Source organism: Crocodylus siamensis, chromosome 5, assembly GCF_052110815.1.
Source record: "Crocodylus siamensis isolate JL-2025a chromosome 5, ASM5211081v1, whole genome shotgun sequence".
NCBI lineage: Eukaryota > Metazoa > Chordata > Crocodylia > Crocodylidae > Crocodylus > Crocodylus siamensis.
Window position 1 is genome coordinate 142,808,996 of NC_143399.1, and position 25,637 is coordinate 142,834,632.

The 25,637-nt window shown below is 41.8% G+C and overlaps 1 protein-coding gene across 5 annotated transcripts in view; it reads left to right on the top strand.

Annotated features, from left to right (window-relative positions):
- The window catches only part of THRB (thyroid hormone receptor beta), a 291,817-nt gene that overhangs the window by 126,411 nt on the left and 139,769 nt on the right, over positions 1-25,637 (top strand). The window contains exon 1 of one of the 5 annotated variants that reach the window (XM_090046524.1): positions 1,180-1,265. The exons of the other annotated variants lie outside the window; for them this stretch is intronic. Coding sequence (XP_089902650.1) covers positions 1,230-1,265 — 36 coding nt within the window. The 5' untranslated portion in view covers positions 1,180-1,229. Of the gene's footprint in view, positions 1-1,179; positions 1,266-25,637 lie in introns of those variants that run through there. 5 annotated transcript variants of the gene reach the window in all.

Sequence of the window (25,637 nt, forward strand, 5' to 3'; positions counted from 1 at the left end):
GTCAGTACCACTGGGGTACATATATTCAGGCCACAGAGTCCCCACCCCACCTCCAGAGGTGTCCCTAAGAACCAGCCTTTAGTCCAGAGTCGCTTTGTGCAGGTCTATAGGTTGGGGATCATGTGTAGTCGGTCTGCGGCTCATCTATGCTGTGCAGAGGCTCCTCGCTCCTTCAGTCCATCATACAGCAGGCACCATGGCCTCCTGGTTTTCTGGCAGTAGTCTACCAGGGCTCAGAGGTTTCCTCCTGCCCCCAAGGTTTTGTGGGATTTGCAGTCCAACAGCAGGGTTCTGCAGGGTTTCCCATCTATTCCTCTTCCTGCTTCCAGGTGCCTCTGGGATTTGTAGTCCATGGTCAGTCAGCAGGCCTCCACGAGGTTACTCTCCTTCTGTCACACACTCATATCACATTTTCAGTGCACGCAGTGCATTACATTACATAGTGCATACATTACACAAGGAAGACTGACTCAAAATAGTACTTAATTTTCACAGTGTGCTTTTGAAATATTCCAGGAAGTTTAAACTGGTCTAAAGACTTGTTGTAAACTCTTGGGGTTTAAAGTGTATTTAGAACATACTAAGCAGTATTTCTGTTTACCCCCCAAACCTGCCAAGAAGCAATAAAACCGAAGGTAAAATAAACTCTCAAGACTACTATAGGTGGTAGCATAATATCAAAGGGAAACAGTGAAAAACATTTTTCTTTTTCCATTTGTCAGTGTGACTGTTATCTTATTCTGCTACCTGTGTAAAAGAAGAACGGAGATATTTTTAAATATCTAAAGTTTGTGTGCAGACCAGATCAGTGATAATCAGATTTTTTGCTTGTTTATTATCTGTATGAAATGAGTTTAGGCAGTCTCTATCCAGTTCCCAGCAGACCAGTCTTTCATGTCATAAATCAAGGGCCAGATTCTGTTCCACGTTTTAAGTGAATGTTTAAGTACACTCCTATTCCATTCTGCTCAAGTCCCTAAAAACTGTTAATATAAAAGGTGATTGAGTCTTTCTCTTCCTCACTGCTTTTTTTGTGACTCAGTCTTAACAGTAAGATGCATTAATGGATTTTCAGGAGTCTGAACAGGGTGGAATAATATGGTGCTTACGACACCCAATAGGTGGAAACTTCCTGGAAGATCTGACCCTACATCATCACAACTGATGCTAATTAAAGGAATTGTTGGCAGCTTTATTGAGAAGATCAAGAAATGAATAAGCTATGAAATATGACATACCTTCTTTCAAGAGAAACTTTTTCCAAGGTGAGGTTGAGACACATTAGTGAAACAATGTAAGGAGGTTTTCATTGCTCCTTATGTGTAAGCAGGCAGAGAAATTTCAGTCCAATAACTTGTGCGGACACAAATTGACACCTAAAATTTTCAAATAAAAATATTGATTTATTTAAATTACATTAATATTATTTAAATTTGATTAAACATCTCTCAGTAAAATAATTTTACTGTTAATAAAATATTTTAGGTGCATGCTGCATATGAATAGGTATAAATACTCCTATTTATAATCATCTCAGCATTGATATTACTTTAGAAATGAGTACATGATTTTATTGTATTATTGGGTTATACCTCTGTGACATATTTAGGCATTTATAAACTTTTTTAGTATTTTTAGAGGTGGTTTACAATTAACAATGTCAACATGTCTCTCCATATGATCTTAGCCCTCTTGGATTCATGGTGCTACAGGGAGTCTCATTTTACATGTGAGAAGATAAAAATAATATCAATTCCTTTCACAGTTCTCTAAGCATTTGTAAAGTAGTTATTCAGTACCCTACAGTCCTAGGGAATTAAAAATGACACCTCTCCTGAAGGAAGTGTCTTATTTACTAGAACTTAGTGGAGTTTGATCTCCAGGATAGTAAATTCTTTTCAGGACACGCAGGATTATGAATCTCTGAGATTATATATGCATATATAAAGTACGTAATTGTGTGGTGTGCAGTAGAGATACTGTTGCTCTTTTGATGCAAGTGATTAGCTAGAATTCAGAATATTTTAGTTGTTTTTACTAGGAGGAGAAATTGGTAGTGATGTTGGGCATTTCTTGATGCAGTTCTGTTTGTGTAGAATATATAGTGTCTTCTGTTCATAGTAGAAATCAAACAGCAGGAGATAATTTCTTGTTCGCAGTGCAAGTCTCTCTCCAGTACAACTTTGCCTAAAATCTTCCTGTGACATTTCTTTTGGATCAAGTTATAAACACATCTCTGCTTGTATTTTGGCTACTATGCTTTATTCTCTGTGGTGTTTCAGCTACTTTTTTACATGTCCAAACAGATGTGCAATTACAGCCAAACCAGCATCTCATTCCTTTGTTAGTAAACATCAGGTAACCTCTTGGACCACATGGCCTAGTCACTGCACAGGTTTGTGCACATTTTTGTCCTAAGCCATTACTTTACCTTTGTTTCCACTATCTTTCTCCATGGACTGAGACCTTATAGTGGTGGAGAGGCTTGCATGTCCCAATGATCCTCAGAGCTATGTTGCCTGGAGTTTCCTGGAAGGGTCACTCATGGCAAACAGGCCTGAGGGGAGGTTCTAGACAAGCTGTAGTCTAACTCCAAGTCTTTAATGTCTGATCAGGCAGAAGATGTCAGGATCTCAATGGCTGTAAAGACAGAAGAAGGCTGCAGGAAGATGGAAGCCTCCTGTCATCTAGGGTTCTCCTTTGCCACTGGGCCAAGATCTCCACCTTGTCAAGATTGCGTGGTTGCTGTTTTTGTGCACCAGCTTCATGTCATATGCTGGGTTCTACCATAGTAAACAGCACACTTTCATGTACCAACTTCCAAAAGCCCTGCAGCGATGGACCAATGGTGACAGAGGATTAGTGAATCGAGCAGCCTCCAGCTATTAATCTGTACACAGGTAATGGTAGCCTGATGGTAATTTTGCACCTGAGTTGAGATGGGTGCAAAGTCCTATTCAGAATCCCCTCTGTTCACCCTACACAGGTAAGGGGCTAAAATAATTACCCTACACCCTGGCTATCTTAGATAATTGCATCCAACAGAATCACTCTCTGTGGTTGAAAATATTATGAGAAGATAATGATTTTTGCTATGTGGACTATTTGTACCTTGATGGATAGTGAAGACAGTGATTGACCAGATATAAGAACTGCCATCATCTCCAGGGAACTAATGAAATACAACATTGACACTGCAGATCTGGATGAAGGTCTGGATGCAACTGGATGAAGGTCAGATGAGGGAAGAGGGTAGAGCTATACCTTCTTCTGGAGGGAGAAACTGGCCCAGGACAGAGTCAACTTATAGAGGTCCCTGTTGGCATTAATGAACATCTACAACACTCTGCCTTAAACTCAGACCAGTATACCACTGTCATCTGTGCATGTGCCCCAGAAATTGGCTCTGTGGTCAGACCCAGAGGGTAGTAATTGATGGAAATCAATCATCATGGTGTCCTGTGACCAGTGGGGTCTCCTAAGGCTCTGTCCTTGGACCCATATTGTTCAACATCTTCATTAATGATGTGGACATTGGAGTCAGAAGCAGACTGGCCAAGTTCGCCAATGACACCAAACTTTGGGCAAAGCATCCACTCCAGAAGACAGGCGGGTGATCCAGGATGACCTGGACAGGCTCAGCAAATGGGCAGACAAGAATCTGATGGTGTTTAACACCGAAAAATGCAAGCTTCTCCACCTTGGGAACAAAAACCTGCAGCATCCTTATAGGCTCAGCAGTGCTATGCTGGCTAGCACTATGGAAGAAAGAGACTTGGGGGTCATCATTGACCACAAGATGAACATGAGCCTGCAATGCGATGCTGCGGCTACTAAAGCAACCAAAATGCTGGCCTGCATCCATAGATGCTTCTCAAGCAAATCTTGGGATGTCATTTTTCCCTTGTACTTGGCCTTGGTGAGGCCGCAGCTGGAGTACTGCATGCAGTTTTGGGCTGCACAATTCAAAAAGGATGTGGAGAAGCTTGAGAGAGTCCAGAGAAGAGCCACGCGCATGATCAGAGGTCAGGAAAACAGACTTTACGATGACAGCCTGAGAGCCATGGGACTCTTTAGCGTGGAAAAGCGCAGGCTCAGGGGTGATCTGATGGCCACCTATAAGTTTATCGGGGTGACCACCAGGATCTGGCTTTGTTCACCAGAGCCCCCCAAGGGATGACGAGTTCAAACGGTCATAAACTCCTGCAAGACCGTTTCAGGCTGGACATAAGGAAGAATTTCTTTACTGTCCGAGCCCCCAAGGTCTGGAACAGCCTGCCATCGGAGGTGGTTCAAGCACCTACATTGAACACCTTCAAGAGCAAATTGGATGCTTATCTTGCTGGGATCTTCTGACCCCTGCTGACTTCCTGCCCTTTGGGAGGGGAGCTGGACTCAATGATCTTCTGAGGTCCCTTCCAGCCCTTATGTCTATGTCTATGAAATGTATGCATAACTTTTTCCAGGCAATGAACGCCATCTATGGCCCAAGTTCCCATGGTCCTATGTTCTTGCAATTTGCAGAACAGATCAATGGTCCTCAAAGACAATTAATCCATCCAAGGTAGATGGAAACAGTACTTTGAGGCTCTTCTGGACTATGAGTTGACTGTGATGGATATCACCATTGAGTGCATCCCCCAACACCCTGAAAGGGGATCTCTCACCAACCCTCCTATCCTTGTAGTAGTCTGGTGTGCTATCAAGGAAACAAAGTACAATAAGGCTACTGGATAAGATGACATACCTGCTGAAGACTGATGGCAAGGAAATAGTTACTGCGACTTCAGAAATTATTCTTCAAATTTGGAACAACAATATGATCCCTGGGGACCTGAAGCATGCCAACATCATGACTATCTTCAAGAAAGGAGATAAGTCTCTGTCGGTGCATCTGCACTATGCCCTTTGGCAACGTAGCAGTGACATTTAAGAGTGTGCCATGCACACAGCACAGTGACTGCCCATACTGCACCATTCTTTAGTACTTCCAAAAACAAGTACTAAAGCACAGTGATGTGTAGATGCACCTTGTGTATGGGAACTATTGAGGTATTGCCCTCCTCTCCACAGCAGGGATAATCTTCACCCATGTCCTCCTAAACTGTTTCCTATCTCTTGCTGGGGAAGTCCTGCCTGAATCTCAGTGTGGTTTAAAAAAAATCCCATAGGACTTTTGACATGATCTTTGTTGCCCACCAAGTCCAAGAAAAGTGTTAGGAACAACATCAGGACCTGTATATGGCCTTCATTGACCTTAGTAAAGCCTTTGATACCATCAATCATGAATCCTTGTGGAAAGTACTGACCAGATTTGGATGTCCTGAAAAACACATCAAGCTCCTGTGCCTTTTCTAAGACCAGATATGAAGCAGATCAGAGACCGATCCATTAGTCATCCAAAGTAGGGTCAAACAAGGATGAGTCATTGCCTCAATTCTGTTTTCCATTTTTTGACAGTCATCCTAGTTCCTATTAAGGACCTCCTTCCTTGTAGAATTGACCTAGACTACCAAACAGATGGAGAGCTCTTCAATCTGGGACGTTTTTGTATAAAGAACAAAGTACTCAGAACAACCCTTGACCTTCAATATGCTGATGACTATACCATCCTTACATACACTGAGGTAAACCTTCAGACCACACTGTACCTTTTCAGAGAAGTGTACCAAACTTTGGACCACTCTCCCAACATCAAGAAGACTATAGTGCTCTATCAGCCTGCCCTGGGTTATGAATGTGTGAATGTGACTTCCCCTTCCCCTACAAATTACCATCACAGGAAAGACCCTGGAGATAGTTGAGCACTTCCCATACCTCAGAGAGTGAACATTGAGGAGATCCAGTGCACAAGTGCCTCCTTTGGGAAACTGCTTCAGTCTGTCTTTATTCATCACAGTATCTAGAAAGACACTAAGATTGAAGTCTACAATATAGTCATCATCCCTACCCTGCTTTACAGATGTGGAACATGAGTGACCTACAATTATTATCTCAAAAACCTGGAAAGGTATCACCAATGATGAAAATCCTCCACATCAAATAAGAAGTTTGCTGCACAAATGCCAGCATCCTTGCTGAAGCTTATGTTAAATGTTACCAGAACTGAGCTGGTGATGCTCAAGCACCAAGTTCGCTAGACTGGACACTGTTTATTGATGCCTGAATCTAGACTCCTAAGACAAGTGCTCTCCTCCCAGCTAAATAATGGCCTGAGATATTTTGGTGGCCAGAGGAAATGCTACAAGGACATATTGAAGGCATACCTTAAGAAAATGGATGCTGACAGCAGCAGACTGGAGGACCTGACTGCCAACCAACTCCAGTGCTGCCACAACCTCAGCCACACAGCAGCCCATTTCAAGGTCAAGCATCTTGCCCTCGAAGCAGAGAAGAGAAAGTGGAGAGAAGAAAAAAGGAAGAAGCTCGGACTGCAGCCTAGTCTCCCTTGAGGAAAGAGCTGCAACTTCAGTAGGTGGATCTGTAGCTCAAGGATTGGACTGTTAAGTCACCTCAAGACCCATCAATGATCTGTACTAAAGATTATCCTCAAATTGAGGGATTGCTGGTGATGATGTTTCCGCTATCACTATATAAAGGGGCATGTAATGGTTCTCTTGTTTAGCATGAATGGAGGGTATCTGTCACACTCCAGGGTTTCAACATGCTGGTGTGATTGCCCAGCCATTAGCGCAACAATCTTATCAGCACTCATTTGAGATGATCTGCATAACTCTTGTATAGGGTCTTCATAAAGTCCTTCTGCACTTTTAAACTTTAATAACATAGGTTGTAGGTATGATAGAAACAATCTGTAAACGGCATTTAAAAGCAAATTTATTAAAGTTTTAGGACAACTAGAGTACACAATGCTAGACTTCATAAGTAATAAAGAATGTATTCTTAAATAAGATGGAGTTCCGTGCCACTATGCTCTGAATGCATGACAGTTCCTAAATGATGTTTTCTCGGAGGAGTGGATAGGCAGAGGTGGACCAATTGCTTGGCCACCTTGTTCACCTGACCCATTGTGGTTGGACTTCTTTTTATGGTGACATGTTAAAAGTGTAGTTTACTTGTCAAAACCACGTTCTTTGGTGGAACTTAGGGCTAGGATCACCAATGCAATTAGTACAGTAACTCAAGAGCAACTGGGAAACGTTTTCAAAGATCTGGAAGATCGGATTGAGCAGTGTATCATGATGGATGGTGGTTATGTTGAAGTCTAGCATCGTGTACTCTAGTTGTCCTAAAACTTTAATAAATTTGCTTTTAAATGCCATTTACAGATTGTTTCTATTATACCTACAACCTAAGTTATTAAAGTTTAAGAGTACACAGGGACATTATGAAGACCCTGTATAGGTTTCCTGCTCAGGATTAATGCATTCATTCCAAACTCAGGATGAAAAAAACCTTTATATCAGACTTTTATGTATTTCTGTAAATCTATATCTGTGTACCTTTAATCCTTTCATTGGGGAAAAACACACAGCAGCCACATTCATATGAAAGTGCAGGATAAATCTAGGTAGGCAAAGTATAATTGTCCTATGTGCTTCATATTGGGACTTTGTCAAGGTGCTAATGCTATATACTGCAGGACAGGTCAACGGCTAAGTGGTCAGGGTCATGCCACATCTACGGCCTGCCCCGCTCCACTATACTACATGGGAGCCTGAGCTGCAGGTTCCCTTGGCACCATGGGCTGTACTGCCCTGCTTCTTCGGGCAGGTGCAGGACGCAGAAGCCAGAGGACAAAGGGGAATCTCAGACATCCAGTTGCTGTTTCAGCCAGAGCTATGGGGGAGCAGTTGCTGGAAAGGAGTCCTGGGGTCACACATTTAACCCATCTCAGGCTGCCAGCTACCAAGCTGGACATCCCTGATGCAGCTAATGCAGCATTGCCTCAATCTTGACCCAAAAAGGAGTGCCACTTACTGGATCATGAAAATAAAAGCAGATTTTCTTTATATGACCCATTGGCTTTGTTCATTAAAGGACTTTTGCTGTGTGGGTACACACTTCATAATCACTCAAAATTTCACAAGGCATTTTTAGCTTAGTTCAAACTCTTGGCAGGTGGATTGAAGCAACAGCCTTCAAAAACTCAAAGAACAGTTTGTTGAAGTCTGTCTGACGAGTCACCTGGACACTTAAGAGTTTCCTTCACAGATGTTAGGATACACTAAATCAAAACTCAGCTTTTCAGAAAGTGTGACCATAACACAAAAACTGATGCAAAACTTACACCAAAGATGCACCATGTCAGGCAGCAGGGTCCTTAAGTTTGCCATGCTGTTCCATGTGTGTTACCTCTTGAACAGCAAACAGTGTAGCCCTGGTGTAGTCATTTAGCAATGCAAATATGCTGAGCACTGTACATACAGGGCATGTTGCTTACAGTTCAAGAACTAGCACACACCATGCCACTGGGCATGTCTAAGGGCCCCCTCAGCTTCTCTGGGAGAAGCTTGCAATGTAGGCATGCCCTTCATATATCTTGCTTAGTATGGAGGACAAAGTGTGGGAATATGGAATGTTCTTTTACCACTGGCGAATAACTCACCATTGTGGCCTTGGGGCATGTTGTCAGGACCAGTGTGGAGAATCTTGCTGTGTATTAGTTATCTAGTACCTCTCATGGATTACTGAAAAATTCTAGGGTTATCAGTTTTGGCACACTTTGGGGTGTCTCTTAAAAAATAGGTGACCATATCTGATAAATATTCATGGAGTTAAAGCCAAACCTCCATGAAGGTATAAGAGAAATGTGTAATGATGAGAGCAAGATTGGGAATTTAATGTGCTCAGTAGAATAGAGATGATGATAATGAGTCTGTACTCATCAAACCCCATTATTTGTACCCTTAAAAATGATCTCTTTTAAGGTGTTCTCCAGCCCAAAATGTCAGGATTTATCTGAAAAGCAGAGAGAGGGCTTTTCTGTTTTTCCATTTCTTATTTCTGTGCCTTCCTCTAGATCTTTTACTAATCCAGGAATCAAATGCTTAGTATTTTTAGAAAGCTTGTTTGTTTTGATTTGTTTGCACTGAAATAAAACTGTTTGTATTCTGTATTTTCCTGTTTCACTAGCTTAGCTGTCTTTCAAAAAGTCTGTCTTATACTTTTCTCACTTACACTTATATCAATCAGAAAAACACAGCTGAGATTTATAAAAACAAGAAGACTGGAATGAGCTACAGTAGGAGCAAAATCGAGACCTATATTTAAAAAAATATGGTATGAACTAAAATCATAGGACATGTTCAAAGTAATCTTTAGTTATAGTAACAGGGAAATCTGGGTATTCTCCAAAGTGTACTTTAATGCAGAGAGGTGTTGGGGAAATTCTCAGATAAAGAGGGGGCATGATGTTTCATAGATTTCATAGACATTAGGGCTGAAGGGACCTCGGAAGATCATCGAGTCCAGCCCCCTGCCCAAGGGGCAGGAAGTCAGCTGCGGTCATAGGATCCCAGCAAGATAAGTATCCAAATTTCCCTTGAAGGCATTCAGTGTAGGTGCTGGAACCACCTCTGATGGCAGGCTGTTCCAGACCTTCCAGATGTTGGCACAGTAGGGCAAAGTAACGGTAGCTGACAATGCCCTTCATTGGTCCTCAGGCATTATTCTGTGCAGTACATTTTAAAGCAGCTTTATGGATGCTCTGTCATGCTATGGGTGGCAGATTACCATCCCCTCTTGGATTGCAGGAGGCATAAAGAGGTATTGTAGCCACCTTGTCTTGTCACCCTACTTCAGATGCATTCATTCCTTCATAGTATTAAAAGTTTTATGATACTTGTGTGCTTCTTTTACTTGCGGGGGGGGGCAAGCAAAATGCCTCTCAAAATGTACTGTTCCAACAAATGCTCACTGATATTTGTTGTTATTCCCTGCAGCACAATTTCTGTAAAGTAGAGCTTGTTATAAAATTGTCTGGCACTGAAGAATGTACAAGATTTTATTCAATCTTTCTGTCAAAGCACTTATGTTTCCCATTTTAGGGTGAGATAGAGACTAACAGATAAAAGAAGGTGATAAACTAAACTAAAAAACCTCTCTTACTTATTTGTTTTTATTTTCCTTTTTCAGCCCATACAGGAAATAACTCACACTCCTACCAAAGGGTGTATGAACAGGGGAGTTGGGAGATGTTGCATGGTGTAGGTGAGACTAGTGCTGGAATCCTGCATACAGTCCTGATGTCCATGTTTGAAGAAAAGTTGAAAAATTGAAGATCCAGAAAATAGCTAAAAATGATTCAGTTTGGAAAAGAATGCCTTATAGTGAGAGCCTTGAAGAGCTCACTCTGTTTCTTTTATCAAATAGAAGACTGAGTGGTAGCTTTACAATACACACACCTTCACAGGGACAAAAATACATGGTACTAGGAGCTTTTCATTTAAGTGAAGAAAGGCATAAAAAAAACCTGTGGCTGGAAGATAAAGCTACACAAATTCAAATAGGAAATAATTACACATTGTTAACACTAAAGGTAATTAATCTTTAGAATAAACTACCAAAAAAAGTGGTGGACTCTCCACCTCAATGTTTTTAAAATCATCTGGCTGAATGTATTGGCTAAACCAAGTAAAATAGCTGTATTTCCCTGGTAGATCAAGTGCTCCATGTGCATGGGCCTGAAGTTATAATGTGATGAGGATGCTTATTCCTCATTGATTTCAATATGAGATAAAAGAGTTCACTACTTCCTTAGATCTAGACTTTTATCCTGGATGTTACAGGGATGATGTGATCTTAATCCTGGTTTGTAAACTTTTATGATCCTTAGATAAAAGATTTGATAGAAGTACAAAGTTTTGTTTGTAATCTGTGGTTTAATTTAGCCCAAATTATATTTTGTGGCTGATTGGTTAAAGGGTACAGGACCTGTATGATGCTCTGTTTTGCTATAATTTTCCATTTATCTTGCCTTCATAGTTGCATTGCTGTTCCATTATCACGTCCTGCAAGATTTTTCTGGTTGGTGACAAGTGGTTGGAAATAAGTGACATTTTTTTTGGTACTGATTTTTAATAAAAGTTTATAAAAGGGTGAGAGAAATCCATCTAAACCAAGTGAATAAAAATGCCTTGTAGTCAACAAATATCCAAGTTGCAAAGGCATCAAAATATGCAGTTTTATTTCATAGAATCATCATAGAATCATGGAAGTAGAGTTGGAAGGGACCTTGTAGATCTTCAAGTCCAACCCCCCCACCTGGGCAGGAGAAAAACTGGGCTCAAATGACTCCAGCCAGGTAGGCATCAAGCCTCTTCTTAAAGATCCCCAGGGTAGGAGCCAGCACCACTTCCCTAGGAAGTTGGTTCCAGCTCCTAGCTGCCCTAACTGTGAAGTAGTTCTTGTGGATGTCTAATCTAAACCTACTCTCCAACAACTCGTGTCCATTGTTCCTTGTCATGCCAGGGGGCGCTAGGGGAAACAGTGTCTCCCCCAAACCCTTCTGGTCCCCCCTAGTGAGTTTATAGACAGTCACCAGGTCCCTCCTCAGCCTTCTCTTGTGAAGGCTGAACAGGTTTAGGTCCCACAGTCTTTCATTGTAGGGTCTGCCCTGTTGTCCCTGGATCATGCGGGTGGCCCTCCTCTGGACCCTCTCAATGTTATCCACATCCCTCCTGAAATGGGGCTTACAGAACTGGACACAGTACTCCAGCTGTGGCCTGACCAGCGTCGCACAGAGGGGGAGGATCACCTCCCTGGCTCTACTTGAGATGCGCCTGTGGATGCACCACAAGGTCCAGTTAGCCGTGCCAACCGTGACCTCGCCTTGTCGGCCCATGTTCATCTTGGAGTCAATAATGACTCCAAGATCCCTTTCTGCCTCCGTGCTCTCAAGAAGGGAATTTCCCATTCTATAAGTGTGCTGTTGGTTTCTACTGCCTAAGTGCAGCAGCCTGCACTGGTCAGTATTGAAACACATCCTGTTTATGTTAGCCCACTCCTGTAACCTATCCAGATCTTGCTGCAATCTTTCCCTCCCTACTAGCATGCTCACCTCACCCCAAATTTTGGTATCATCAGTGAATTTAAACAGGTTGCATTTCACCCCATTGTCCAAATCGCTGATGAAGAAATTGAACAGCGCAGGCCCAAGGACCGAGCCCTGGGGGACTCTGCTGCTCACTTCCCCCCAGGTTGAATATGACCTATCTACCACCACCCTCTGAGTACAACCCTTGAGCCAATCTGCAATCCATCTGACAGTGTAGGCATCAATGCCACAGTCGCCTAGTTTTTTAATGAGGATGGGGTGGGAGACAGTGTCAAAGGCCTTGCTGAAGTCTAGAAAGACTACGTCTACGGCGACACCTGCATCCATTGGCTTTGTGACCTGATCATAAAAGGCAATCAGGTTGGTCTGACATGACCTGCCCCTAATGAAGCCATGCTGGTTGCCCTTGAGCATCATCTGAAGCCGGCCCATCACAGATGTGCTCCTTGAGGATCTTCTCAGAGTTTCCCTAGGATTGAGGTAAGACTGACGGGCCTATAGTTGCCCAGGTCCTCTCTCTTCCCTTTTTTGAAGATGGGGACCACGTTAGCTATCTTCCAGTCATTTGGCACCTGGCCCGAGCACCACGAGCACTCATAAAGCCATGCCAAGGGCCCTGCAATAGCCCCAGCTAGCTCCCTCAACACCCTGGGGTGTTTGGGGTTTGTCATGCATAAATGGTTCTAATCACATGTTTGGGAAAAAGTGTTGCCAGACTGGCAGGCACAGAACGTATTATAAATTTCATGCTTATGCGGATTCAACAGAAGGTAGCTTTAGGTTCACATGTGTAGATTCAACACATCCACATTTCTCACATCTCATACCACCTTTTGAAATGATAATGGCATAATGCACAGACTGCAGTTTTCTATGGTGGCTTGCATTGTTTCTGGGTAACATCAGTCACTTTGACCACTTCCCCTGAGACAGTAGTGGGTGTGGCACAATGTCAAGTTTATGCTAATGCTGCTTTCCTGGCTACTGCTCTCTTGGAAGCAGTCCTGAGAAAGTGGCCCTCCTTTTTCCATGTCAAATTCAGATGACACCTCATCAGACCATATGTAGCTCAACATTATTAGCTCCTGGCTGGTCAGTATTGCTCCCGTTTGGTGTAGCAGTACTTGTCACCACTGTAGGTTGCAAAACCAATAGTCGAGCAACAGTTGGGGCTTTAACTGTTGCTGCTGTGCTCTGTGCTCAGCAATCATGCCTGGATCTTGTAATTAATTTATATGGTGGTACTAAACAATGTTAGATGCCACTTGCACGGTGCAGGATAAAGCATTTTTTGTGCATGCACAACCACAGGCTGCTATTCCTTAAATCACCAGTAATCCTGGCCCACTACCTTTTGGTCTCCCTGTAGCTGCTGATGTACATCTGTTCCCCTAGTCAAGGCCTGACTTATTTGGTGATTTCTAGCATGTCGGTGCAAATCTGGTTTCAATAAGTCCAATCTTGACCTGAGATTTGGGCCCGTAAACAGCATAGCTGGTTTCTCATTGTAGCATGTACTGCATTCTGGTATGCTAGCAAAAAGTGGGCAATCTTCTGCTGTACTGACCCTGCCTCTTCTTTCATGAAGAGCAAGACATTTTTAAAAGATCGTACAAATTGCCAATACAAATTGGGTGTATTGGCTTGTTTGGACATCTTCTGTACTTGTTGGCATTCCCTACATTCCTTAACAAGATGTTCTGTTTGTTGATTGGTACTTAGCCACCAAGAAAAACTTCTTGCTAATGCCTTCATTTTTTACAACTCCTATGTGTCCTACATTCAACTCTTCTAAAATTTGCTTAGTATAATATGAATCCCCCCCACATGACACATCCTTGATATCTAGTAAGTTAATCTTTGTGTGCATAATAGACTTCTAAATTAGGATTGTTCATATATTTCCAAACTTTCGGGATGGCTTCATACACATGTGCAAGTGTGGGATCTTTCACGGTTTCTTGCCCAGTCATACTACAGGGCAATGGTGCATACTTCAGTTTAAATACATTAACAACTTCGATGGATTTTGTTTCTACCACAGAAGGCTCCTTCAGAGGTAACTCAGAGAGTCCATCAGCATTTTCACATGCTTTTGTTCTTTTGTCTTTAATGTCGTAAGTGTAACTGGCTTAAAAAGAGGACCGCCATCATGTATTTTCCACGTTTTGTTCCAGACACTCTTTTTTGTTAGGATGGAGAATTGAGACTAAAGGCTGGTGATCTGTGACTAATGGAAACTTTCTCCCTTGTAGATATTGGTTAAATTTCTTTACTCCCCTCACCCAACTTAAAGCCTCTTTGTCTGTATATAATTCCATTCTGCTGCTGTAAATGAGCACAGTGCAAACACTATGGGGCGTTTAATACCATCCACCATGGTATATGGTATAAAAGCCCCAGTAACATGTAAGGATGCATCCAGGCACCAGCTCAGAACTAATGTTCAGTGTGAGGTAATACTTGACTGCTGGATTTGTTCTTTTTTTCCTGGATAGGCTTAGGAATGGAAAATAATACATTCTTATAAGGAAATGCTCCATTTTTATATACCTGTGTGTTTATGCATGCTCATGCGCACGCGCCCGCGCACACACACACGCACACATGCACCACATAATCCAAGTAGCCCAGTGTATGTAAAATCTGTTGGCATTTGTTCAAAGTTGATGGTAAATAAATAAATAAATAAAACAAACCACAAATGAGTTTCACATCTAGCTGTGGTAAGGATTTTATACAACGCAAAGCATACATCTTAAGCATGAGTTGAGTACCAGTTCAGTCTGTTAAATACATTTTAAAAATAATTTTAGAAATCATATGACTAAAATAAGCGCCCCCCCCAAAAGTAAATCCAGTCTCAGAATTTCCAAAAATTGTCTGACATGTTGTTTTGATGATGCACTTATATTTCCTCCTGAAGAGCGAGATTAGATCAAAATCAGTTTCTCTTGGAAAGGATTGTGATGTTAATTATTCCAGTTAAATTATATTTCTGAGTCTGTGCCATGAAACTGGGCGTATAGATTTTGACATCCAAAGTTAATCAGAGCTAGAGATTCAGGGGGAAACTTGTGCTCACTGGGAATGTCTCAGTGAAACCCAAACAGCAAACAGAAGATACGTGTGTAGTAGGCAGTGGCTTTGTGTTAAGACAGGTAAATCTTATTGTGGGACTGAGTGCTTTATTCAGATAGAAATGGATCATTTTAATTCCATCCAAACAAAATATGTTTTGGAATGGTAATGAAGCACTGGGAAAAATGGAATAATCAATTAACACCTCCCCCAATGTGTGTGTATTGGATAAATGGCCCTTGGATCTAAATGTTCCTGCTTTGGGATTAGAATCTGAGATGATTTTACCAATAAAAAATGAAATGGGAATACAGTCCTAGGGACCTCATGGGCCATTGAGTCCATTTCCTGTATTACAGGCACAAAGTCAGACAATCTTATTCATAAACTGATTAAGCTCCAAAATATTTTAGCACCGTATTTTGTATGCATCATTTGTAAGCAGCAGCTATATTTAAGTTATAAATCACTGACAGAGACAATATGTGATACGTCAGATTAAGAAATGGAAAAAAAGTATGATATCCTGAGCATCCATAAAATACCTGTGCCACACCTAAACAACAGTATGTTTTTTCAAGAGCAAACTCCAATAGGCTCTGGTCACAGAACTCTAGTAGCTTCATTTGGTAATGTCTCAGTAATAGGCCAGGCTGTTTCTTAAGGAGTCAAAAAAAAAAAAAAAATTATCAAGTCTTCTGTTCCTATACACATGAAATTTACTCTCAGTAACCATTTCAAAATAGTGCTTTTTAGCTCCATGCAGCCTTATTTAACTATTGGCTTTCTACCAAAGCATTATAATCCCAGTCTCTCAGCCGGTTTTATAACCGGTAATATAATAGTAGTCCACCAGACCACACAGAATGGTAGTTTACTGGCTTGTCATTTGATATTGCTTTGTTGTAGAATTATCTAACCATATGTTGAGGTTTTAATATTCTATACACTTTTCTCTCTTTAGTTATGAATGGAGTTGGGTGTGTGCTATTGTTTTATACAGTGCTTTTAAAAGAGCTTTTTGATTTATCAGATCTTCACAGACTTTTTCTGAGCTTGTCCCAAATTCTCTAGTTTCAAGTCATTTAGTCTGTCACAGTCGTTAGATTGACATCTTTTAGATGAGTTCACTTATGCTTTTTGTTGTGCTACAAAAACTACAATGAACATATGATGGGCTGGCTTTTGGACTGATCTAGTCTTCAACTCTATTGTAACATGCTCTTACCTCAGTCTATTTTTATCTTAATTCATATTTAAATATTATAAATGTCTTTAACTTTTTCTAATTAACCTGCCAACTTTTTCTGAAATGGAACACATTTGCAATTATAAAACCTGTTGTCTCATGTTTTAGGAGGGAAAATTAAAAGTTACTCCTTTTAAGTCTGTCTTCTGTGGGAATTTGGAGAGGCTCAATAAATTAATTACATAGTTTGAATTTTGCCCAAAGCGCTGCTTATCCAGAGTTTTTAATTCTTTGCTGATGTTTTGATGATGGTGGTGGGGGTGGAAAGAAATAGAAGCTGGACAAGAGCACCGCCTAATAGGAGAGTTATTACTGGGTACTTTTGATTTTTACTGTGCAAAGATTTAAAATCATTGCAACTAAAATATTAAGTTCCTGCTGCACTGTAAACTGTGATTCTTTTCAGGTAAAGCTATGGAAGATAACACAGCCATGAATCAGGAACTGTTTCTGAAAAAATATATTGAAGTGCCTATTAAGCACCATCACAAAAAGTATCCGGAACATGAAACGGATTGCTTGCCCCTTTGCCTTTCTCAGGCCATTTCAATGTGTTTGGTGCTCTGTGCTGCTTTTCTGCAGCATTTCATTTTAGCTTTTGTACGTGCAGCAATGCAACATTTTGTTTTAATTTGTTAGTAAGTTTTTGGCTTGATCTTGCTTGTCTGTGAGTGTATAGTAGCTAGGTTAAAAATAAAAAAGGAGTTACATCACAATTATGTTGTAAGGTTTTGCCCTGTTCGGTGTTACTTTCTCTAGCCTGTGTTTCTGTAACAAAAGATAAGCAACGGTAACTAATATCACTGCTGTGTGTAAAAAGGACATTACTGCTATGTACCTTTCACCATCAAAATATTTTGGCTGCTGTCCAGCATATAAGTTTAAAACGAATGGAAAATTATTCAAGGTATCATCCTCTTTTGGGTCTTGTGTGGAAGCTTATCTTTATACATCTGTCTTTCAGATTTGCTTTTTGTGTCTTGTATGGGACCAAGCATTTTAGTAGCATGTACAAATAATAGTATGCTGAGAACTAGGTTTGTGTTGTCAAAAAGATGGATCTGTTTTGGGAAGGTACTTTCTTATACTGTTAATGTGTTTTGATGATGCAACTTTGTTTGTAAAATTTGTTTAGAGGCTGGTAGCTTGGTTTTGTGCATAAACTGCTTCCTCCTTCTGGGAAAAAACAGAAAAGGTGAAAATTTAGTTTAATATCCTTTTGACACTTCTAAAGACAAATTCTGCTCTGAAATTTCTATACACAAACTCCCATTAATCAGTGAGTTGCACGTGTCATCTTGTGCCTGTTTTTGACCCCTTTATTTTTTTTAAGAAAACTATGTTAATACTGTTTGAGAGAACAGAGTTAGTCAGAATGGAAGGAATGATGGAAGAGAGGCTAACACTGGTGGCTACTCAAAGGAAGTTATCCTTGAAGGGGGCTTAAAAGTAGCATGTGAAAGAAGAGAGACTGGTGAAAGCAAGGAAGGCTCAATATTTTCTTGAGGTTGAGAAAGGCCAGGTACTTTCTAATATTCTTGTCACTGGGTCTGATTCAAGGCCATGTTGAAGTCCGTGGAAAGACTTCCATTGATTTCAGTCAACTTTAGGACCTGAATTTTTTGCCATGGCATAACCACCACTTCTTGAGCGGAGTAATAGATTTCTTTTTGTTTCCTGGTCCTTTTCTGAAGGGAGCATTTCTCAATTTTAGCAGTTAACAGTTGGAAGCTTTGTGAAGTTATTGGGCAAAACAAACTATCAACCCATCATCCACTTTGAAAAAGAGCTTAGACATTAAAACAAGAAGCTATTTCAGTTTGTTTGAAATGCACTGTACTGTTCCACCTACTTATTTTTATTTATAAAATATAGAGGATAAGGATAATAAATATCTAGATGGTTATCTTCATAATTTCTTACCTTCTTAAAAGAGATTCCTGCATTCTGAACAAGAAAGAACACTATACTGTGCAATGGCTTATTGCTGTTCTTGCAAAATTAGTGCTTTGTCCTTTAAAAATAAGAAGCACTTAAAGATACCAAAATTGTTATGAAATTGCAAACTATCTTTCTAATGGAAGCAAGTTATTTTCTTCACTGTAGGAGAGCTGGCATTAATATGCTTATACTCAATAGTACCAAAAGTCATCATAATAGGTATTTGAAGTTTATGTCCAACCAGGCCTTTCACAAAGTCAGCAAAGGATAATTTAAAGTATAAGAACAAAAGAACTGCAGGACTGCACAACCTGTGTTCCTTTCATCTTCTTTATCAATGGCCACGTAAGAGACATTCCCCTTCTTGTCAATGCTGAAAAAAGAACAGGTAAATTGCATAGTCATAATAAAATGTCTCCAGACATGAGCTGAAGAATGTAAAATATTTATAGATGGCAGATATCTTTATCTATGCATCTTCTTGATATCTGTTGTGACTAGGCTACAGTATAGGTAGCTTTAAATTAGCTAAGGTTGGTAATGATAGCAGTCTAATAACAGAATGTAGCTCAATCTATGCTAATAAAGTATAAAAGAATCTAAAAGGCATATGCGGAGAAAATTGGAAGGCAAGGACACAATTTAAGATGCAATTGGCAAGGGATATAAAAGATGATAAAAAAGGATTCTATAAATACTAGCAAAATGATTATACTACTCATGAATGATTGAGGGGAGGGGGGGATGGAGACCAGCATCTGGCCCCCTGCCCTCCCCTCACTGCTCTAGGTCCAGCCCTGCTCCCCCCCACTTGCTGCTACTCCAGGTCTTGCCCCATTCCCCCCCCCCCGCTGCCACGTAGGGTCCTGCCCTCCCCGCCCCGCCACTGCTCTAAGTCATGCCCCACTCCCCCTGCTGCCCTGGGTCCAGCCCTGCTCCACCCCCTCTTCCTGCTGCTCCACACGTGAGGGAGTGTGGCACATGGCTGTGTGGGGGCAGGGTAGTGCATGGCCGCAGGGCATGGCATGGGGAGCGGCACTAGGGTGGGGCGTAGAGCATGCATGGGGGGGCGTGATGCATGGCTGTGCTAGGAGGTGGCATGTGGCCATGGGGAAGGGTATGGCATGGGGAGCGCCTGCCAGCTATGGCCATGTGGCATGGGGAGTGCCCCCTGGGTGTGGCACAGGGTGCACAGGGGCGTGGCACATGACTGCGCTAGGAAGATAGCATGTGGCCATGGAGTGTGGTGCAAGGAGCTGCCTCAGCAGGGATAGCACTTGCTGGCAGCGGCCATGTGGTGTGGGGAGTGACCCCAGTGTGTGGCATGGGGAGGAGTGGCACAGAGAGTGGCCACAGGTATGGGGAGTGCCTGCTGGCTGCAGCCGCATTGCTCAGGGAGCAGACCCAGGGTGTGGCGCAGAACATGGGGGGAGTAGCATGTGGCTGCAGGGTGCCCCACACAGAGTGGGCTTGGGAGGCATGCCCCACCCTGCAGCTGTATGCTGCAGCCAGCGGGTGCTGCCTCCCTTCCCTCTCCTCTTGGCACATTGCAGTTGCATACCACGCCCCTCTCCCTCCCCCCCCACCCCGCATACTCAGCTCCCTGCAAAGCACTGTGCAGCTAAGTGTCTGCACGTCATGCCCCCCTGCACATCATGCCCCTCAGACCCCTCACAGCCACAGACGACAGGCACTCTCGGCCATGGTGCTGCAGCTGGCAGGCACTGCCCTCTCCTCTCAAGGCTGCACGTGGCCATGCACCACCACCCTCCTCCACGGCCCGCAGCTGATGGGCACTCCCCATGAGGAGGGTGTTGTGTACAGTCACAGGGTACCGCAACAGGGATCAGGTGTGTGGGGGGGGTGTCCCACCCTATGAGGGCAGGCACTGCCTGCATTCTGTACACCCCTTCCCTTGTGACACCCTGTGGCCGCGCCCCATGCTCTGCCTGTGTGCTGTGTGCACCCTGTGCCCACAGCCAGCAGGTGCTGTCAGTGCAGGGGGGGCATGGCATGTGGATACCAGGTGCCACGCATGGAGCAGGCCTGCGGCCATGCGCTGCAGCCGGCGTGCGCTGTCTGCTCCCCCTGCCCGCTCCACTCAGTTCACTGCGGCTGCATGCCCTGCCTCTCGCCCCTGCAGCCCACAGCTGGCGGGCAGTCCCTGCACAGGGGTGTGGGGTAGGCTGCGCATGGTGCTGCGCAGGGAGCAGGCAGGGAGTCATGCCCTGCCCCTAGCTGTGTGCTGCAGCTGCCCGCACCCCCTGCACATTCCCCATGAGGCACCCTGCAGCTGCATGCCTCATCTGCCCCCACATGCTTGCAAGCCACACACCCCCATGCCCTGCAGCAGGGAGCACAGCCTGGCCCTGACTGCCTCTGCACAGACACATGGCCAGAAGTGATTAGGCTTTTATTATGTTAGAATGGCAAGAGAAGACCAAAGAAAGTATAGGTCACTTACTAAATGCAGGCAATCCAGCTGCAGATGATGTAGAGAAAGCTGAAGTATTTAATGTATTTTTTACTTCAGGGAAGAGGTGCTTTCAAGTTGACAGACCCAGATGGGGTAAAGCTTAGGAATTTGCTGAGGTAATTTTGGATCCTTTGGCTACTCACCTCGAGAACTCTCTGGCGAAGTCCTGGATCATTAGAAAAGGGTAAATCTAGTGCTTATTTTTTATGAAAGGAAAGGAGGAGGATCTGGAGAATTATAAACCAATCAGTCTGAGCTCAGTATCTGGAAAAACCATGGAGCAGGTCCTCAAGTAAACTGTTTCAAACCACCTAGAGGAGAACTAGGTGATTAGGAACTATCAGCCTGGATTCAGCAAGAGCAAGCCATACCTGACCAACTTGATTTCTTTCTATGACAAAGTGACAGGCTCTGTGAATTGGGGGTTAGTAGTAGATGTGATACACCTTGACTTTGGCAAGGCTTTTGACACTTCCATAAAATTAATAAGCTAAGGAAATACAAGCTATGTGAAAGTAGTGTATGATGGATACATAACAGGTTGGATCATTCTGTTTAGTAAGTAGTCATCAATGACTTGATATCTAGCTGAGAGGAGGTTTCACGTGGGGTCCCTAGGGGGTCTGTTCTCAGTCTGATATTGTTTAACGTTCTTCTGAATGATTTGAATGCTGGTTTTGAGGGCATGCATGCCTAGCAAATTTGTGGATGATATTCAGTTAGTTGAAATAATAGACACACTAGAGGGGGTGGGACTGGGATCAGAATAACCCTGATACACTGGAGAAATGGTCCATCATCAATCAGATGAAATTTGACCAAACAAGTGCAAAGTCCTGCACTTGCGACGGAATAATTGCATGCACAAATTCAGATTGGGGAATGATCTGCTAGGCTGCAGTACTGCAGATAAGGACACAGAGGCTACAGTGGAGGTGCTTTTATTGTCAAAAAAGCTAACTTGGAGTGCCAAGAGGAGTGTCATTTGCCAATCAAGCAAAGTGATTCCACCACTCTGATTGGTACTGTCTTTGGCACTGGTGTGACCTCACCTAGAGTATTGTATCTAATATTAGCCCCCACATTTTAAGAAACAGGTAGACAGATTGAAAGAAGTCCAGTGGAAGGTGACAAAAATGATTCATGGACAAGGAGGCAAGAAACACGGAAAAAAGAAAGAGGAGCCTATGAGAAAGACTAGAAGAACTAGGGGTATAGTTTGAAGAAAAGAAGATGGAGTGTGGATTTTATAACAGTCTTCAAATACCTGAAGGGAGATTATAAAGAGGATTGAGGCAGGCTATTCTCTGTGAGTATAGAGAACAGGACTAGGAGCAACAGTCTCAAACTTGAGCAGAGGAAATGTAATTTGGAGATTAGAAAGAACTTTCTGACTATCTGGGTGCTTAGTTATTAGAACAGTGTACCCAGAAAGGTTGTTGAATTTCCACCCTTGGAAATATTTGCGATCAGGTTAGATCAATCATTCTCAAGTTTAAGGTTCTAAATATGGAGGTGTGCTTAAAAAAAAAAAACAAACCAAAAAACTCTGGTCCTGATAAATGCAAGGTTTTTTTTACTGCCCATCATGACTCTATAATAATGGATACTTGGAATGTGAAAACCAGAATACTTATGTTTCTGAAGTACCTAAGTAAAGAAGTATGGGGATTTTTAGGACCCCTGCTTAAAGATGCTAGTTTTAAATCATTCATTTTAAATTACTATTTCATGACATTTCTTGAAATGCATGTTGTCACTATATAAATATTATGTGCACAAAACTACATTAAAGGAACACTAAGGTTGGAAAATCAAGCCCTCCTTCCCATCTGCCTCCAAGTCCTACCCCTTTTCTTGCTTTTTTGATTCCATGTCTCAGTTTTCTGTCCGACTCCCATTCCAAGTTTTGTTTGTCCAGCCTCTAGTCCTGCTCTCAGTTGTCTTGATTGGGTATTGCCCAGCTCAGTTTCTTTTTCACTTCCTCCTTGTCCCAGTTTACTCTTTTTCTTTCTCATCTTTGCTCTTGCTATCTTTCTTTCATTTTTGTCAGGTAGCTTTGTCCTCTGTTGTGGGGACAGTACTGAAGAGAGAGATTCCTTGCTCTTAGTTCCACTGCCTGAAACACTCCAGCCCAGAGCATTATGAGTAATAAGTACGCAGAAGGTCCCTGTAGGCCTAGAAGTAGAACCTGTTCAGTTGCTTTGTGAAAATGGTTCTGGCACACTCAGGTTAGGACTAGGAGCTTTGAACAGTTGGGGCATGGTCAGTGAGGATAATAACTTCACAGAGTTTAGCAGTTAAAATCTTTGAAGTCTCTACTAAGCATGTATGAATTAAGATTTTGGAAACTGAGACAGATTTGGACTGATTTTCACAGGACTGACAAAAGGCATATCTCTTACCAGAGACTGCCTCTCAGAACAGGAAGAAGATAGTGGGATGAACTGGGTGACAGGAAGGAGGAGATAAAGGAGAAGATATACCAGAATCTTGCATGTAATAGATCAGGTTCCTTGATGGTCTGTTGGTGATGGTAAAGTGCTCCTAGTGGTATGCTGGTCTAGATTTCCTAATGATTGAGGGTCACCAATCAATGGTTTCTGATGGCTTTTTCTTTGTGAAGCGACCAGGAGTCCATTTTAGTCCCCAAAGGCTCTTCTTAAAACTCTTAAAATTGGGGGGTGGGAAGGAATGGATGCAACAGATCATTGCCCGATTACTTCATTCACTAGTTAGGCCTGCTTTCTTACATGCCAATTTGGGTTCATGGATTTATGTTTCCACCTTTCTCAGGTTTACCAGACATTGGGTAATGGTGTTTTTTCTTGCATACAACATGCATCTTCTTTCCAAAACTTTTTTTCTAGCTGTTAGAAATTGGAGTGTACATTATATGCGAGAATATGGTAAAAGCAGTTTCTGCTGCTTACTGGGCAAAAAGCAAAAGTACAATTTGCATGTGATTCACGAGGAGAATAAAGAGCAGGCTCAGCTCCCTAGCTACTGCTACTCACTCACTACAAGGAAAAGACTTTTTTTTTCTTCACTCTTTCAAAAAACAAAATGTGTCTTATTCCGCAGGAGGGGGAGCAGCAGCAGGGTTATATGCAAGGGAATATGGTATTGAGTAATATTAGTAAGCATTTTTGTTAGTCTTAATATCAGTCTTTTGGTCTTCTTTTATTCCATTCTCTTAACATTAATTTCTTCAGGTTATTGTAGCATTTTATGGAATGTTTATCTATTTTCCACATGGAGCTCACAATTAAGGTAGATTTCTAGGTCCCATTTATTACAATAGCGGGTATAATTGTCATCAGCTGTCCTCCCATAAATTATCTGTACTACACCGGCTGATAATTTTTGTTTTCCAAAATAAACCATGACAGGGAAAAATAGTTTTGGAGAAGAAATATAAACTTTACATTAAATGAGAATAATAAGAGATGTCTACTGTCTCACTTATTGTAATCCTCATGTAATGTTTATAAAAGCATTTGGGAGGTACATTTTTTTTTCAGTCAATTAAATCCTTGTTTGCAATATTTCCCATGTAATTTCTTAAAATACCTTATTGTTACTATGTGTTTCAGTTATCACTAATCATATGGTTACTGCATCAGTTACTATCTTTAGACTAGGTTTACATCATTTTAGGTTTATATTAAACAAGTCATTGTGACACAATGAAAAGTGGTAAAATTAATTTCCAGAAATGTGGAATTAAAGTTGATATGATCTCAATCTCTGATCCCCCTGATTCCATAGCATTTGATGCCACTGCCTGCAAGTTCAATAATAATAATAATAATAATTTTTCATAGGAGATATAAGTACATGCAGCAACATTGTTGAGGTCCTACTCTCAGTTGTTCTGGAAGAAACAGAACATATTTAAACGTGGGGTTTTTCATGTGTTTTTTCCTTCTTTTTTCATCATTATTTAGACAGTCCAAATGAAAAAATCTTTTATAAATAATTTGTGTTTTGCTTGTTAGATGTAAAATGTTCTTCTGGTAATGGGTACTTCAGCAGATAACCATTATTGCTGTTATAATTTCATTGTATTTAATAGCATAGTTCTGGTGGAATCTACTTGATTTGTATCTAGGAATCTGTGCTCCTCAGGTATCCAGAAACCAAGTACTGATACATTTTTAAGAGCAGTGACTACTGTAGTACTAGGTCATCCCTTCTTCTTGGTGTTGTTAATTTAGAGTCTGTTTTATTTTTCAGCTCCATCAAGTTCCATTCTTCTGAGGCAGGCATCATTCCTCCCACAGGGTCCCCAACTTCAGAAAGCCTTTTCCTAAGACTGGCAAATTTTTATAGCTAGAAACATAATTGCTTCCTGGAGAGCACCCAAGTGGTAGTTTACTTTCCCATTAGAACTTTTTCCCCTGTTCCCTGTCAGTCAATCTGTGTCATGTGTTGAAGCTAACCATGTAATAGGTGACTTCTTCTGTACTCCCCCTTATACCATAAGACAGAGTTGCATCTCTTTATGCCTCAGTTTTCACTCAGAGAATCTTGCCACTTCAGATCAATACTGATCCCAAAGAAAGCCAACCGATTTTTCAGATCAGATGCAGCACAAATCCTGTTGCATGTACTGTTCTGATATATTATTTTGCCAGAATAGAATATTCCCTAACAAATAATTTGTATTGAAGTTGAAGACATAAAATTATTTCTGTGTTCTGTGGTTTTGCAGATGTTTGCAAAACATTTTAAGAGGCCAAGCTAAAAATATTCAGTGAAATTGTTCACTCAACATTATTTTTCCTAGGACTTTTTCTCCTCCCCCTGTTCTGCTCCCATGCCTGCACCATCTTCTCCAAAAGTGGTGCTGCTGGAGCATAATGTAA